At 42.2% G+C, this 16,613-nt stretch overlaps 2 protein-coding genes across 8 annotated transcripts in view; one reads left to right on the top strand and one right to left on the bottom strand.

The window, feature by feature from the left end:
• Positions 1-16,054, top strand: part of TP53BP1 (tumor protein p53 binding protein 1) — a 119,365-nt gene extending 103,311 nt beyond the window's left edge. For all 7 annotated transcript variants that reach the window (XM_012442205.3, XM_012442206.2, XM_012442207.2 and 4 more), the window contains 7 exons: positions 2,749-2,940; positions 3,350-3,565; positions 5,835-6,050; positions 9,425-9,519; positions 10,068-10,267; positions 11,055-11,200; positions 11,576-16,054. In XM_012442205.3, the coding sequence (XP_012297628.2) occupies positions 2,749-2,940; positions 3,350-3,565; positions 5,835-6,050; positions 9,425-9,519; positions 10,068-10,267; positions 11,055-11,200; positions 11,576-11,763 (1,253 nt within the window). In that variant the 3' untranslated portion in view covers positions 11,764-16,054. The remainder of the gene's footprint in view (positions 1-2,748; positions 2,941-3,349; positions 3,566-5,834; positions 6,051-9,424; positions 9,520-10,067; positions 10,268-11,054; positions 11,201-11,575) is intronic.
• TUBGCP4 (tubulin gamma complex component 4) overlaps positions 1,926-16,613 on the bottom strand; it is a 54,062-nt gene continuing 39,374 nt past the window's right edge. The window contains exons 16-18 of the mRNA XM_012442212.3: positions 15,337-15,453; positions 14,578-14,717; positions 1,926-13,946 (exon numbers count right to left, since the gene is read on the bottom strand). Of these exons, the coding sequence (XP_012297635.1) occupies positions 13,934-13,946; positions 14,578-14,717; positions 15,337-15,453 (270 nt within the window). The 3' untranslated portion in view covers positions 1,926-13,933. The remainder of the gene's footprint in view (positions 13,947-14,577; positions 14,718-15,336; positions 15,454-16,613) is intronic.

The raw sequence follows: 16,613 nt of genomic DNA, 5'->3' as shown, positions 1-16,613 counted from the left end.
CTCCAGCTTTCCGGTACATGTGATTCTCCTGCCTCAGCCTCCCAAGTAGCTGGGATTACAGGTGTGCCCCACCACACCTGGCTAATTTTGGTATTTTTAGTAGAGATAGGGCTTTGCTATATGGGCAAGGCTGGTCTTGAACTCCTGAGCTCAGGTGATCTACCTGCCTTGGCCTCCCAAAGTGCTGGGATTGCAGGTGTGAGCCACCGTGCCCAGCGTTCTCCACTTTAAATTTAGTGTTTTTCCATACTCTCTTCTTTTTTAAAACTTAACTACCTGCTTTGATTGGAACCCAGTAGGTGAGTATGGCAGATATATTGAGAATCTTTTGTTTAGGAGGAAGTTTTCAGCTGTGTCTGTATGCCTGCCTATCTACTACTTATTCTCTGGTTTGAAGAACAATGCCTTTTCATTTCTGAAGTAGGTAGTATTGGTGATAGTGAGAGGTTTATGTTTGTTGTTATTGCTTCATGTGCTGGTCCTTTGAATATGTTGTCTCCTTTCTATGAAATAATATGAAGATACCTATTTGTGTTGAGTTTGTCATTTAAAAACATCCTTCTGAGGACTTTTTGAACATGGATTAGGATATAAGGGGGAAAACTGGCTTTTTTTTTTTGTTCCAAGACAGTTTTACTCTGCCTGCCAGGCTAGAGTGCAGTGGCACGATCTCAGCTCACTGCAACCTCTGCTTCCCAGGTTTAAGTGATTCTTCTGCCTCAACCTCCTGAGTAGCTGGGACTACAGATACGCGCCACCATGCCTAGCTAATTTTTTTGTATTTTTAGTAGACACGGGGTTTCGCCATGTTGGCCAGGCTGGTCTCCAACTCCCAACCTCAACTTATTTGCCTGCCTCGGCCTCCCAAAGTGCTGAGATTACAGATGTGAGCCACTGCGCCTGGCCAAAAAATGGCTTTCTTTTTCTTTTTTTTTTTTTTTTGAGACAGAGCCTTGCTCAGTTGCACAGGCTAGAGTGCAATGGCGCAATCTGGGCTCAATGCAACTTCTGCCTCTGGAGTTCAAGTGTTTCTCCTGCCTTAGCCTCCCAAGTAGCTAGGATTACATGTGCCCACCAGGATGCCTGGCTAATTTTTGTATTTTTAGTAGAGACAGGGTTTCACCATGTTGGTCAGGCTGGTCTTGAACTCCTGACCTCAAGCAGTCCACCTGCCTCAGCCTCCTAAAGTGCTGGGATTACAGGCGTGAGCCACCACGCCTGGCCCGAAAAATGGCTTTCTATTGGAGTTCCTCCAGGCTTTCTTGTATTTGGAATCCTCTGAGTAGTTGCTGTTTGCCCCTTTGTTGATTATTAAATGGGCCACTTCACCTTCTAGTTCTTGATAACATTGTTAGCTGTATGTGGAATCAGTTAGGAGTAGCACATGGATTTGGGTCTTTTAATGTGACTCATAGTTTGGATGTCATAGTTTGGATGTATCAGATACATGCATTCTTCTTCCAGGTGTAAAGCTACTCTTAGGGGTTCATATTTGCCCTTTTAAAGACAGAGTTCTGTAACAGGAGTGAACTGTGGCAACAAGGTGTGGGGATTCTGTGTCCCGTTTCTTGAGGCTGTTTGCTAATGTCAACACTAGACTGCTTCTAGTTCTAGTAGCTCTTCATTAGTATGAAATATTTTGTTGGCCTTGGGCTTCTTTGTGATTTTGAGGGAGTCTTTGTGATTTAGTTTGGTGATAGACATTTAAGCTAGGAGATGAAAAAATAAGGGAAAAGGGAGTGATTCCACAGGCTAGACAGAGAACCAAGGCTTGCTTTCTCTGTATTCTTTTCCTTGGGTGGGGTAGGCTCTGGGTTTCTTTTAGCTCTTCATTCAAGCACAGGCTAATGGGTGAGAAGAAATTGGACACTTCTGTTTATAGGAATGAAAAAATATTCATAGTAATGCCTTGTTTTTGTATAGCATATGTGTGTGGGGGTGGGGGTATGTGTGTGTATCTATAGCTGTAGTATGTGTGTGTGTTTTAAATTGTTGATTCATTGATAGAGAGGAAGAAGTGTTCTTTTTCACAGGATTAGTAATAGGTCCTGACCAAGATCACACAGCTTGGTGGCAGCAGAATTAGGCCTAGGTGCAGCTCTCCTGAATTCTAGCTTAGTTTCTTTTTATATCCCACATTTTGTTCCTTCTAACATAAAGGCCTTATCGTCAGATTCTGAATCAGAGCAAGAGCAGGAAAGTAGATAATAGGAAGATTAGGTAGGAGAGGCAGGATCTGTTTTTTTTTTTCTTTTCTTTGCTATCTCTAATTTTGCTACATACACAGACAAAAAACACACACATACCGTCTCTCTTAGAATGATGCCATTTTTCACCTACAGCTTACCTTAAGACTTACAACTCAGCCTCCCAGGGAACCAAGAAGGAAAGGTTTAGAAGTTATAATGGAATTGTTAGGAAACCACATGCCGTTTTTACTTCATGGAAATCATTTGAACCACCAGCAATCCATAATGGCTGTCTTTGGGAAGCTTTATTTTATGACTAAAGGCTATCTTCTGCCAAGAAACTTGCCTTGTCCTAATCCCAGTGTAGTAGCTACATATATCCTAAGTGTTGCTATTGTTTGGGATTGACAGCTGAAATTTCTTTAAGTCCTAACTTCAGTCCACTGTTGGATCTCTAAATTCCCTAACTCAGGCCTGCTTTGTAGAACCCTTGTGAGAGGGTGCTAAGGAGCCTAAGACCACAGCAAGCTGCTTTTATGTTTTCTGCCCCCCGCCCCAGGAGTGGTGAAAGGACATAGGAAGGAATCTGGGGAATTGTACTACAGCATTGAAAAAGAAGGCCAAAGAAAGTGGTATAAGCGAATGGCTGTCATCCTGTCCTTGGAGCAAGGAAACAGACTGAGAGAGCAGTATGGGCTTGGCCCCTATGAGGCAGTAACACCTCTCACAAAGGCAGCAGATATCAGCTTAGGTAAGACCTTTGTTTCCTGAACAGATGCTTTTGGGCTTCTGTTCTGCTTACAGTGGGAATAGTAGTTTCTGGACTAGTCAGTAATGTTTCCCTAACTTACGTTATTCCTATGTGTGGCTTATCAGATGGTGATGAGCTGTCATTTTCTAGAGCTACTGTCTTAGTGTTTCTTAGTACCACATAGAAAGTCCTTGGGGATTTGCTGGCCTCCTCAGTTCTTTGGGGACTAAACACATTCATTCATGGCAAAGACTGAAAAAATACTATGGCCTTAAAAAGAAGCTTCTTGGCCTCATGGAAAGTGGGGGAAAAGAACACTGTGGTGTCTGAATCAGGGTCTGCCCAGCTTCTTGGAGTTCCGGGTCTCATACCATAGAATTTGACCAACCTTTGGCTTATCCTGCCATAGACAATTTGGTGGAAGGGAAGCGGAAACGGCGCAGTAACATCAGCTCCCCAGCCACCCCTACTGCCTCCAGTAGCAGCAGCACAACCCCTACCCGAAAGATCACAGAAAGTCCCCGTGCCTCCATGGGAGTTCTCTCAGGCAAAAGAAAACTCATCACTTCTGAAGAGGAACGGTCCCCTGCCAAGAGAGGTCGCAAGTCTGCCACTGTAAAACCTGGTAAGTGCTCCTTTTTGCCTCATTCTCTATAGACCATAGCAGAATGCAGCGTCAGCTGCTGGAAAGATGGAGCTTTATATTTGGCAATGGCCCTTCTGTCCTGTTTACAAAGTTGGGGTCCTGCCGAAGCCCACAGGTGATATTCAGGGACAGCTCACTGCATACCTCCTCCCCCATCCTCTGCAGACTCCAGTGAAGGTAGATAGAAGACTAGAATTAGCTGAGCCTGGTGGTAGGCGCCTGTAATCCCAGCTTCTGGGGAGGCTGAGGCGGGAGAATCGCTTGAACATGGGAGGCGGAGGTTGCGATGAGCTGAGATTGCACCATTGTACTCCAGCCTGGGCAACAAGAGTGAAACTCTGTCTCAAAAAAAAAAAAAAAAAAAAAAAAAGGAAGGCCAGGACTTGATCACAACCATTCTTTGACTACTTTGTGGGTTCTAGGAAGGAAAGCAGAAGTATTGAAATTAAAGCAGATGCAAAATAGGTGTAATATCTCTTTGCCTGCACCATCTTCTTCCTGGAAATTCTGCTACCCTCTCTCTTATGCTTGAGCCCTCTAGCTTTCTCAGACTATTGAAAGGTCATGACTGGGTGTGGTGGCTCACGCCTGTAGTCCCAGCACTTTAGGAGGCCAAGGTTGGGGGATCACTTGAGGTCAGGAGTTCAAGACGAGCCTGACCAATGTGGTGAAACCCCATCTCTACTAAAAATACAAAAATATCAGCTGGGCATGGTGGGGCATGCCTGTAGTCCCAGCTGCTAGGGAGGTTGAGGCAGGAGAATCACTTGAACCTGGGAAGCAGAGGTTTCAGTGAGCTGAGATTATGCCACGGCACTCCATTCCATCCTGGGTGGCAGAGTGAGACTGTCAAAAAAAGAGAAAAAAGGTCCTATCTCGGTGTGCTCTGCCCTCTCCCCATTATCCCTGAAACAACTCCTTTTCAGTCCCTAGTGTTCAGTAATTAAGAAAGGAGTTAATTCCATCTGTTATTCATTGAGTCCCTACTGTGACTCACGCCCAGCTGCTATGGGGTTCAGGATATTACAAAGGTAAAATCAGTCTGTTCCCTTTTGGAACTTTCTCAGGCTAGCAAACTGATGAAACTCCATTGATTGTTACATTGTCCTGGCACCAGAGCTCCTTTCGTTTCCTGCGTATTGAATTGTGTCATCACCTTATCTACTCAACTGCTCCTGTGTTTCGGGGTATTTAAAAACAACAATAGTTAATCTTTATTGAATATTTACTGTATGAAGCATGGTGCTAAGTGCTTCACACATAATTACTTCATATATAATCCCTATGAAGTATAGGTGCTAGAATGAGTTTTTCCAGTTGAAGAATCTGAGGCACAGAAAAGTTGGCTAACTTTCCCAAGGTGACAAAGTAAGCCAGTATTCAAACTTTGGTGGTCTTCCCTTCTGTTTCTAGCCTTGTTCATATATAACATACTGCCTCTGAGACTGTTTTCTTGCTACTGGTTTTATTTTAGGGAGGCATGCATGACCTGTCTGTCATCTTAGCCTCCTAATGAACCTACGATTCAGCTTCTCCAGGTCAGGTATCTGTTTTTTTTTTCCTCAAAGACTTATCGGGGCACTCTTGGCATGGGTGTTCTGGCTGGCTGGGTCACTTACCTACCCAGGTGTTGAAAACTAAGTCAGTTGAGGCAGGCTATTTAGATGTGGCACAATCTATGTGTAAAAACACTTTGTTACCAAGTGTTCTCTGTACCATTCTGGTAAAGGTCAGCGATGGAGTGGGAGCATCTATCTACAAGGGGCATTTCTTGGTAATAAAAAAGTGTTTTTCTTTGTTTTTTTTCCAAAGGCTGCCTCAAAATGTATCATACCCTGGGGAAATCAGAGTATGGGACAGAGAAAGTGGGCTGAAGATTTCCAAACATTTTGCTCTGTCACATACTCTTTCTATTAGAACCACTTCTTTCTTCAGATGTCCTCAGAAGTATTTGGTGTGGCTATATGATAAAACTTTGTTCATTTTCATTTATGAAAACACTGTATATACATTATTACAACTGTGTAAAATTTAAATATGTAAATTTCTCTGTTGTAAATTTCATCCTAGGTTGTTGGCCATTTAGAATGGTTGGCCATTGGAATGGTCTTTGGTTTCTGTCAGATAAGTTCATCAGTACATTGCCTACCCATCAGGTCATACTTGGTGCTGGGATCTTTTGGTGCTAAGTCTTTTGCTCAGGCAGTGGTGTGTATCCTTTTAGTAACTGTGCCCCTGTCCTTCCCAGGTGCAGTGGGGGCAGGAGAGTTTGTGAGCCCCTGTGAGAGTGGAGACAACACCGGTGAACCCTCTGCCCTGGAAGAGCAAAGAGGGCCTTTGCCTCTCAACAAGACCTTGTTTCTGGGCTATGCGTTTCTCCTTACCATGGCCACAACCAGTGACAAGTTGGCCAGCCGCTCCAAACTGCCAGATGGTCCTACAGGAAGCAGTGAGGAAGAGGAGGGTAAGGCCTTGGGAAGCCTTGGGAGCTGTGACACATGTGCACTTCTTTCTTTTCCAGTCACTTAAGAGTTGGTGGTCCCCTTGCCATATGTAGAGGCAAGGCAAGTAGCATCTTGGTCATAGAAATGACACTATATGCTGCTTTTTAACAGATTATAGACTGTTTTCACAAAATTCCTCTCAGTGAGTGGTTCCTGAAAACAATCCTGTGAGGCAGATGAGAGATGGATCTAAACCTATTTTATGGATGAGGAAATAAGTTTGGACAGGTTAAATAATTGGTTTCTTTTGTTCACAATAATGACAAACTTGGGACTAGAGCTCTGTCATTTTAGCCTGTTACAGCCATCCAAGTCAGTCAGGTCTGAATGCCCTGCAGTCTTCCCCATTTGTGTTCTGTGGGCATCTGCTAGAGCAAACCCATGTGGAGGGTAAAGTTCATTCTCCTGAGGTCTGAGTGTAAGACTGGGACTATGGGGTGCCTGGTTCCTCAGGGTGATTGCAAAGAAACAGCTCTCTTTAACCTTAAATTAAATCTGTACATTGCATTTATTTCTGTATTGTCTTTTACTTAGTTTTTGAGTGAAAGCTGCAGTGGGGAGAGGTCTGAAAAATGTGTGATATAGGAGAGGGGATGAGGAGATACAAATGTATACACTATAAATAAGTGACTGACAGCAGTTATCTAAATGTGTCTGTCAAGGCTAAAGGTCCAGATGGAATGATGTTATACAAGTTAGAGGTCTGACTAATGTCTTGCAAGAGGGAATTGAATTAGGCAACATGGTTGTCATAAAATAGCACCACTGGAGATCTGTGAGGGTTGGCATTTCAGGTGTGTGGATGACTCTTTCCTAATTAACCAAAACTGTATCTCACCGACTGCAGCCACAAGTAGATATGTACAAGGACATGGAAACAATGATCAGGGTCTTACAACTGAGGTATATGCTACTGGGAAGGTGCATAGAGAGTTGTGAGTAGATAGGCTCTGGTGTGGGAGAGTTGGGATGTGGGAATGAGTAGATGTGGTGTGGTAGGACTTCCAAGGTTAATTGTGTGCAACGCCTAGCTTGTCAAACAATCAGATAGGCACAGTGGTTATTTGAGGAATTTCCTGGACAGAAATAATTGGGAGTCTTTTGTATAGAGAGGCGTGTCATGGCATTAAAACAGTGGTCATGGGTTGTTTTTTTTCCCCCTTTTATAATATTGCTGGACTCTAAACCAGGATTTCACAAGGCAGCTCTATAGATGTTTTGTTTGTTGCTTGGTTCAGCATAGTCAAGAAAGCTGACTGGTATTGAGATGCATGCTGTCCAATTTCATTAAAATCCGTGTGCCTATGTGAGACATAATAAACTCTACTTGTAAAAATAAAATGAGGCATTTGGACAGTGTTTTTGAAGAAATCTCCAGGTTTCTGGTATAAAGTATGGTTATGGTGAATGTGTCTTTATGTCGGTAACTTCTTCCTTAGACACTGCCCAACAGTACCAGAATCCTTGATATTTTCAGTGTATGAGAATGATTAGGGGTTTCTCAATCTCAAGAAGGTGGAAGATACCTAATACTAAAACAATTCTCTGTAGAATTACAGTTTTAAAGAAACTATTTGATGGATGTTACAGATAAGTGGGAATTCTTAGACACCATCTTTATAACAGGAGCTCAGTAAAATATTTAAATCCATCTGATGAGATATATTTATTAATGAGTTTGGTACCTAACCTTGTTGGGTGGCACCACCATCGGAGATGCTTTAGACACAGGGATTGACTCTGGAGTTCGGTTTATTTAGTACCTTCATACTTGATTTAGATGGTGGGATTAACATTGTATTCATATTAGCATCTGGCTGGGCAGGGCACTCATACCTCAAAAATGAAGAAACTGGACTCTATTTGAGAAAAATTAGAGAAACACACTGCCTAGACAGGGTAATACTTCACTAGACAAATGCAAGGAAATATAATTAGGGATTAAAATCTAAACAGATTAGTCCTGAAGTAAGCAGACATAAAGTAGAAGTTTTGAGAAAAATACAGGACTGTGAGGGGTGTCAGCAGTGACTCAGCAATAGAATCTTGGTGTTGAAGACTGTGGCATGCTACATTGAGATAGCAAAAGGATGCTGTGACAAAGCTGAGAAACATCCCTACTAAACTGAGTTTCTTATAACCATTAAGAGTTTCTGTTTTGAGATTTCAATTTGGGAAGAATGTGGAGAATGCTGAATCAAGAAAAGAGCAATAAAAGTGAATAGGCTGGCTAGTCAGAACTAAGCAGAGATGTTGAGCCCTGGCATGGGGCCTCAGCACTGCCTGGGCTGCTTCAGCAGGCAAGGAGGGCACTGAAGGGGGAGCTGTCTCTGCAAGGGATCTGCTCTAGTAGGTTTCATGGCTGGGTGTGAAGGGGAAGGGGAGTGGTGCTAGCATTGAACCTTATGCACTGGATTGGGTTGGGTTTTAAAATTTGTGATAAAAATTTCAGTTAATTAGAACTTAATTTCCCAAAACTCCTAATTAACTAAAATCTCTAATGTCTTGCTTTTTTCTTTTTTTTTTTTTAATGTGTTATTTATATATGAGAGGAGCAGATGACAAGAAAACAAGCTCAAATTAGATATTTGGTCAAAAGAGGCAATTTCTAATTGCCTAGGGTCATTACAGCTTCAGCCTCATCTCTCATATCTTCTACTTCACCCTCAAGACTATAGAGCAGTCATTGATGTTCAGTGCCCTGAGGTACTTCAAGATCATCAAAGGTAGATAGTTTTCAATAAAAAGGTTGAAACAGGATTTTCTAACCTTCACTTAATCAGTTAAAATTTTAAAACTATACTTTCATTGAGCATTCTGGTTTATCAGAGTTTTAGTGTGCAAGGGGGTAAAAAGGCTGATGAAGTGGGAATATGAAAGTTTTATTATAAAAAGTGTTTATCAGCTATTCATTTCCGCAGAAGGTAGAACTAGAGGAAATGGGTTTAATTTGCAACAGGAAAGATTTAGGATAGATACAACGGGAACTTCCTGATGGTAAGGGTTATTCAAGTTGGAATATGTCACTGTGGGAAATGATTGTGTGCCCATCCCTATGAACAGTCTGGTACGGGAACCATTGATGTTTTTAGGTCTAGGACCTACCTCCAGTCCTCATCTTCCCATTCCCTCCTACTCTTGTCCCTTCTTTTGGCAGCATTGTAAAGGCCTCAAGACAGATCTCTTTCTGACCTATGGGGAAGCCCTTGGCCTGTCTTTGGGGACACACTGCTGTAGAGATAGCTGGGGAGTGGAAAAGGGGGCTGTAAGAAACAGGCATAAGGTAGCAAATAAGAAAACAATCAGTAATTATTTTGTTTTTGTTTTAATATAGAATTTTTAGAAATTCCTCCTTTCAACAAGCAGTACACAGAATCCCAGCTTCGAGCAGGAGCTGGCTATATCCTTGAAGATTTCAATGAAGCCCAGGTGAGGAGTTTCTTTGTGTAACCTAACACAGTGGCAATGATAAGAACCAACTTACTGTATGAGAAGAGGCCTGAGAGCGGTTGGGGGATTTGGATAAAGTAGCCAGAGATTTCAGGAACTGAGACAGTGCCAAAATGTTGTTGCATGAAACAGATTTTTTGTTGGGTGTAGGGAAGAGAAGTTAGGACCTTGGGTTAGTTACTGGCTGTGGTTCTGTTGCTGGGACAAAAGTAGATTGAAATTTGTGTTTGGTGGTGGAAACCCCTATTAGTGTTGCTGATTGTTAGCCTGAAAGGCTGAGTTTATGGGTCTTGGTTGTCCCTTGAGGATTTAGGTCCTCAGAATGCTGCAGGTGAGGCAGAGAGAACATCTTTTGAAATCGATTGGGCCTTCCCGTGAGAAAAGTGGCCTTGGGCAGACAGACTAAATCACATTTTGCATAGTAGTTGGAAGTCTTCAGATCTGCTCTTCATGGCTCATTATGACTGCTACTTAGGAGCTTTCCACCTAAGTCACCAAAGCCATTGGCTCTGCTGCTTTTCTTCCAGTGTAACACAGCTTACCAGTGTCTTCTAATTGCGGATCAGCACTGTCGAACCCGGAAGTACTTCCTGTGCCTTGCCAGTGGGATTCCTTGTGTGTCTCATGTCTGGGTCCATGATAGTTGCCATGCCAACCAGCTCCAGAACTACCGTAATTATCTGTTGCCAGCTGGGTACAGCCTTGAGGAGCAAAGAATTCTGGACTGGTAGGTATTTGAGAGCCCATCCAGAATTGTATAGACAGGAAGGCAGCAAACTTTGGAGGGAAGAGAATCTAGGTGAGAAAGTAAAGCTTTCTAGAAACTGGAATATGTGTAGGATAAATCTGAGTAGGTTTGAAATGACTTTAGCAGTTTATCTAGTTTATTTTCATAGGTTATATTGGCTGGGAACCTTTTGAAAATGTGTGAAGATTTGTACATAGGCTCAATATTCTCAACCTGTAAGGTTAGAGAATGAAGTTTTAAGCAGTCATTAAAAATATATAGACTCAGAGCATAAGATTTGGACTATTCTTAGCCCCAGAACACACAAGGAAATCAAAAAGCCAGGATCACAAAGAATACAAGTCATTCACAGAAAGAAGGAAGAGAAGGGGGACCCTGATACAGGCCTTAGTTTTTGGAGATGAAGTGTTGCTCTGTCACCAAGGCTGGAGTACAGTGATATAGTGACGACTTACTGCAGCCTCAACCTCCCAGGCTCAAGTGATCCTCCTACCTCAGGCCCCCAAGCTGCTGGAACTATAGGCAGTCGCCATCATACCCAGCTAATTTGTTATTTTTTTGTAGAGTTGGGGTCTTGCCATATTGCCTGGGCTGCTCTCGAACTCCCGGGATTACAGGCATGAGACACCATGCCTGATGGGGCACTCAGTTTTGAAAGCATTCAGATGTACATGAGTGCATTTGCAGAAAGGCAGTTTGTGGGTATTACTTGTCATGCTAAGGCCCTTTCCAGTTATATAGAGCTATCTCTCTGTCTCTTTCATAGGCAACCCCGTGAAAATCCTTTCCAGAATCTGAAGGTACTCTTGGTGTCAGACCAACAGCAGAACTTCCTGGAGCTCTGGTCTGAGATCCTCATGACTGGTGGCGCAGCCTCTGTGAAGCAGCACCATTCAAGTGCCCATAACAAAGGTACATGAAAGAGTGTATGTATGTCTTTGTCTTTGTTCCAGGGATTTCCTTAGACCTGTAGGTGTCAGGACTTGTGGTCCAAGGCTCAGTCCTAATAGGTTGACTGTATCCATGTTTCTAAGAGAAGAAAAGTACCACCTTCAAGAGGGGAGTCAACATAAGTGAAGCACTGGGTGTATACTGTTAAATATTTTTACAAGGTCAGCACGTAATGATTATAACTCTACTGTTGGTCATGATCAGTAGCAGTGTGTTTGACATAATGGGCTTTGGTTTGTGCAGAGTGGGATGTATTGGCTAGAATCATATCTCTCTTTGTAACGGAGGGCTATATTGAGTGTCCTTTCCTTGTTCACTTTCCCTTGCTTCTGGCAGATATTGCTTTAGGGGTATTTGATGTGGTGGTGACGGACCCCTCGTGCCCAGCCTCAGTGCTGAAATGTGCTGAAGCATTGCAGCTGCCTGTGGTGTCACAAGAGTGGGTGATCCAGTGCCTCATTGTTGGGGAGAGAATTGGATTCCAGCAGCATCCAAAATATAAACACGATTATGTTTCTCACTAAAGATATTTGGTCTTACTGGTTGTATTCCCTACTATCGTGGAGATTGTGTTTTAACCAGGTTTTAAATGTGTCTTGTGTGTAACTGGATTCCTTGCATGGATCTTGTATATAGTTTTATTTGCTGAACTTTTATGATAAAATAAATGTTGATTCTCTTTGGTTGTAGTAACTGGGATTTCTTCATCTGTTTCTTTGAGCTTAATCTCAGAACAAATGTCAAGACAGACAAACAGTACTGTCTGAGGTTTTTCAATAGGCTTATTCACTTTAGGAGGTCAGCTAGCCAAGGAAATTGAAAAGTTAGAGTGAACTTTATTCTGTGGCATCATTGCCAAAATTTGGTTATTCTAGGTAATGTCTAAAATGCTATGCTTACAAAAACTCAGTTTAGAGTAGGTGATGATGGCCCAGATTAATAAATAGTTGTGCCAAAAGTTGAGTGGAATTGGGTACAGCTCTTGTTTCCTAACAGTAAAAAAAAAAAAAAAGATCTCATTCTCTTTCTCTCTTTAGAGCTGAGATCACTAACAGCTGACCTGTGGGTATTCCCCCCACTCTTAGAGCTAAAGGGAGAATGACAGCACCAACTGCCATGAAAGGACAGTGACCATAAGCTGGATGGTATGACCTTCCGTAAGATAAACATGAGAAGCACAACTGAGAATGTTAAAAGTGCTAATCAGAGGCCCAATATTATTATTATTGTTGTCACAATGGCTGGAAGCTATTCCTTCCCTTCCTCTAGCATCATCCTTGTTTATGTCTTCTCATTCTCTAAAGCAGGGGTCAACAAGTTTTTTTCTGTAAAAGGCCAAAGAGTAAATATTTCAGGCCTTGTGGACCATTTGATTCATCACAACTACTCACCTTTGCTGTGAGAGCATGAAAGCAACCATAGACAATGAGTAAACAAATGGGCATGGCCGCATTTCAGTAAAAATGTCTTTACAAAAAAAGACAGGACATAGTTTGCCAACCCCTGTTCTAGAGACAGCAGTGGAAAGGGTGATCTTTAGTTGTTGATAATAGCAGGAAGTAAGGTTGTCAGAGCTTCCCACTGTGTGTAGAAGATGTAGTGATGAAAACCAGATTCAGTGACTATAAACTGATGACAGAACACTGCATTCTTTTTCAGTTTGGAGGGAGTTGTTAAATGAATATTTATTTACTCACACTGATATGAATATCGATTACCAGTGATGGCTGGGCCATATTAAGATAACTTCAACTCCTATGGTTTGTGTAAGATAGGTAATTGGGCCTGCAGTCTTCAGTATTTAAAAACCTAACAACTTGATCTCAATTTTTTCTTAAGAACCTTTTTCTTGGAGAATAAAAAATACTTTTTTTTTTGGAGGGGGATGGAGTTTCGCTCTTGTTGCCCAGGCTGGAGTGCAATGGCGTGATCTTGGCTCACTGCAACCTCTGCCTCCCGGGTTCAAGTGAGTCTCCTGTCTCAACCTCCTGAGTAGCTGGGATTAAAGGTGCATGCCACCACACCCGGCTAATTTTTGTATTTTTTGGAAGACAGGGTTTCATCATATTGGTCAGGCTGGTCTTGAACTCCTGACCTCAGGTGATCCACCCGCCTCAGCCTCCCAAAGTGCTGGGATTGCAGCGTGAGCCACCACACCTGACCTAAGAAATACTTTACTTTAAATATATTTTCATTAGCTAGAATTGTCCAATCTGTGTAGGTATAAATTACTTGGTGTAGAGAGAGAGAAAGCCTATCTTACCTGTTCCTTTCTTACTTGGTGGTAACATCCAGCAGTTAACCTGTTTATAAATATAGTTACTTGTTCACATATGAACCATAAAATAGTTAACTTTCTGCTCTGTATTGTTTACTGCTGTATCTCCCACAGCTTGAACAGTACCAACGCACATAGTAGGTGCTCAATAAATCACTATTAAATAAAAGAACATATCCAGCAAATTTTCTCAATGTAAAGTATCAGAGATGCCACATGTTCTCCTTGATGGGAATGATGGGAAGGATTTGTACCCATGGATGTTCAGTAACTGCTTCTAGGGAAAGGTAGAATCCTATCACTAGGCTGCAGTTATTTGTGTGTGGCTAGAATGGGATGTTTGTTTTGAATCTTCTGTTACAACCTTGGGAATGAGGTGGGATTTACTGTTACTTCAGTTTATGAGTCAGAGCTTTTCACATCCCGAAACTACAAAAAAGAGAGAAAGCCTTATTAAGTATTATGCTTTCCCAAGACTGCCTTCAAAGAAAAATGAATCAGGACAACCTGTGATCTAAATAATGTCATCTTAAAACTCAAGACTTTCTCCCAACTATTCTGCTAAAAAAGCTTAGGAAAGAATCTGCTTGTGGACATTTTAGAGAGAGAAAGGACAATGCAACTGACAGACCTCTGGGAAGCCAGCTACCACTGACTCTCACTATCAGATTTTTTAAAAGTTTAGAGTTAGAAAGGGTGGTCCCTCCTTTCACAGATGTAGAGGCTAGGGACAAGCAAGGTGGGGGGCTGCACAGCTAGTTCATGTCAGAATTGGGAATGGAAGGCACATGCCCCCCCGGCATAAAAATATATAACCTAGCAAAGGACTGAACACCTATCTCACTGTCAGGTTTTTTAGTATCTGATGATGACAACTTTTACTAGAAAATCTTCATTAAAATTATTAAAGACGGTCACACTTCTGTCTCTGAGCCTTGTTTATAAAATGAGGGTATTTGGACTACATCATGGCTAAAGTCTCCTTCCTGCTCTAGAATTCTGTAACTCATTAAAAAGACACCCAAAAAAGTCTACTGAGTTACCCAAGGGTTGCTCCTACCTGCCCAGTGTTCCACCAGCCTGGGTATAGTATTTGTTATAATCTAGTCGTAACAGTAGTTGAGCCAAATCTGAGTTGATCTGATGATTCCGAACACTGGAGAGAATCTTGAATAGGAGTGAAGACTGGCGGCTGAAGCCCTGCAGACAGAAGGACTCAGTTTATCATTCCACTTCAACTCAACAACTCTCCATATGGAGGATGGGGGCGGAGGGGGGAGTTTCTTGGAAAAGCCTTGTTCAAAATTATATAGAACCACCTGGCCTTCCCACATTCCTATTTCTATTAGTTCCTAAAATGACTTGTACCAAATCCATACATGCATGACTTCCTATGAAAGTACGCTTTCATCAGTAGGAATTTAGTAGCTGGTTTCCAGTTAACATATTTTGTCAAGTACTGAGGTTGGGGAAAACCCGTTTTGATTACAAGCAGATAATTATCTCAGTGAGATGGGGTTTAGTTAGTTCAAGGAAGTAAGAAGGGGTAGGATGTGAGGAAGTCAGAACAAAGCCAGTGCTTATTTGGTGGGCTGAAAAAACTATTCAGGACTGAACTACGTTTGAGCACTGTGAGGTGACACAGTAATTACCTGCTTCAAAATCAACTGATACCAACATTTTAATCTTTGTATCTTATTTCTGTGCGTGTATGTATTGAGGAAATGTTTTAATGATTCAGAGGAAAGATCATGAATTCTCCATTGGCAAAACCACCTCTATCCTTTCGGCAAGGCTGCATACTTCCAGGTAGACGCACCTTCACGAGAATGCTCAGCTGGGCGGCTCCACGCTCATCCAGTGGGCCTAGGTTCTGACTGACCAGCGAACAAAAACTGTGACAGAGATCTAGGATTTCATTCAGGCAGTGAAATACCTACCCAGGAAACAGAGTTGGCATTAGGAAAAGGAAGGAAGGTACCTTCATGAAATTCAAGATTTGGGAGAACAGTCTAATTAGTAGCTGACCTCCCAAATCTGAGAAGATAGACACTGCCACTTTGCAAGGCCTGCCAGCCCCTCAAATACACAAAATGTGTAAAACAAATGCATCCCTTCCTGGCTAAGCTGGTATTACTCTCTTAGCCCTGCAGCAAACCTCCACTCTAGCCACATTTAACTCTTCGTTTCTTAGACCCGCAGAGTGTGTTCCTGCCTCTGAGCTGTGAGTGTTGTTCCCTTTGCCCTGGATGCTCTTCTTTTTAATACTAGTTCAGGTCCTACCCACTCTCTCAGTGAAGCGCTCCCTTCCACACTGTAGCCTTTAGTGAACCCCCATTTCTTGCTTCTTTATTGTCTGTACTGTTGTCCACTTGGCAATTGTTCAGGCCTCTGTGTTGTTAATGATTTTTGTATGTATATATGTCTTGTTTTTCCAACTAGATTGTGAGCTCCTTAAGGGCAGAGCCATGACTTATACCTCTTTGTATCCCCAGTGCCTTGCATACAGTAAGCACTCAATAAATAATTAACGATGATGACCTGCTCCGATAGTCTGCTTTTCCCTATGGATATATCTGTGCCACACAAGGACAGCGTCTACCCATCACAGTAATTTTTGGTTATTTTCAGCCAGCCCTTTGGACTGGGATCTATTAATATATAACTTACCCTTCTTCGTACAGCAGAAATAGCCCTAAACACCAGAACAAAAAGGTCTGTAACAGCTGTGCTATAGCACACTGAGGTATAACAACTAGCTCATGTCAGAGATGAAGCATAACCGTTACATTAGAAACTACAAGAGATCATTTCAATCTTCCTATTCTTTATCCTGGAATTGGAACTAGCTTGTGAGCTTTAAAAAATACAAGTACCTGGATCCCACTATTACAGGGACTTTAAGTGCTCTGTCACCTAGATACTTTTAAAGGGTCCCAATGATTCCAATGTGCAGCCAAAGTTGAGAATAACTGCCATGAAGGAGATACATATGTACTTATAGAAACACGTACACACATCCAGAGAGAAACACTACTTGTCTATGAAAAGAACTCTCAAATGACTTCTTAGAAGGTGGACTCCATATGCTTTTCA

The sequence above is a fragment of the Aotus nancymaae genome, unplaced genomic scaffold (assembly GCF_030222135.1).
Source record: "Aotus nancymaae isolate 86718 unplaced genomic scaffold, 86718_ANA_hifiasm-v0.15.2.pri h1tg000062l, whole genome shotgun sequence".
NCBI lineage: Eukaryota > Metazoa > Chordata > Mammalia > Primates > Aotidae > Aotus > Aotus nancymaae.
The sequence above is the reverse complement of the archived record's forward strand: the minus strand, read 5'-3'. Positions and strand labels throughout refer to the sequence as shown.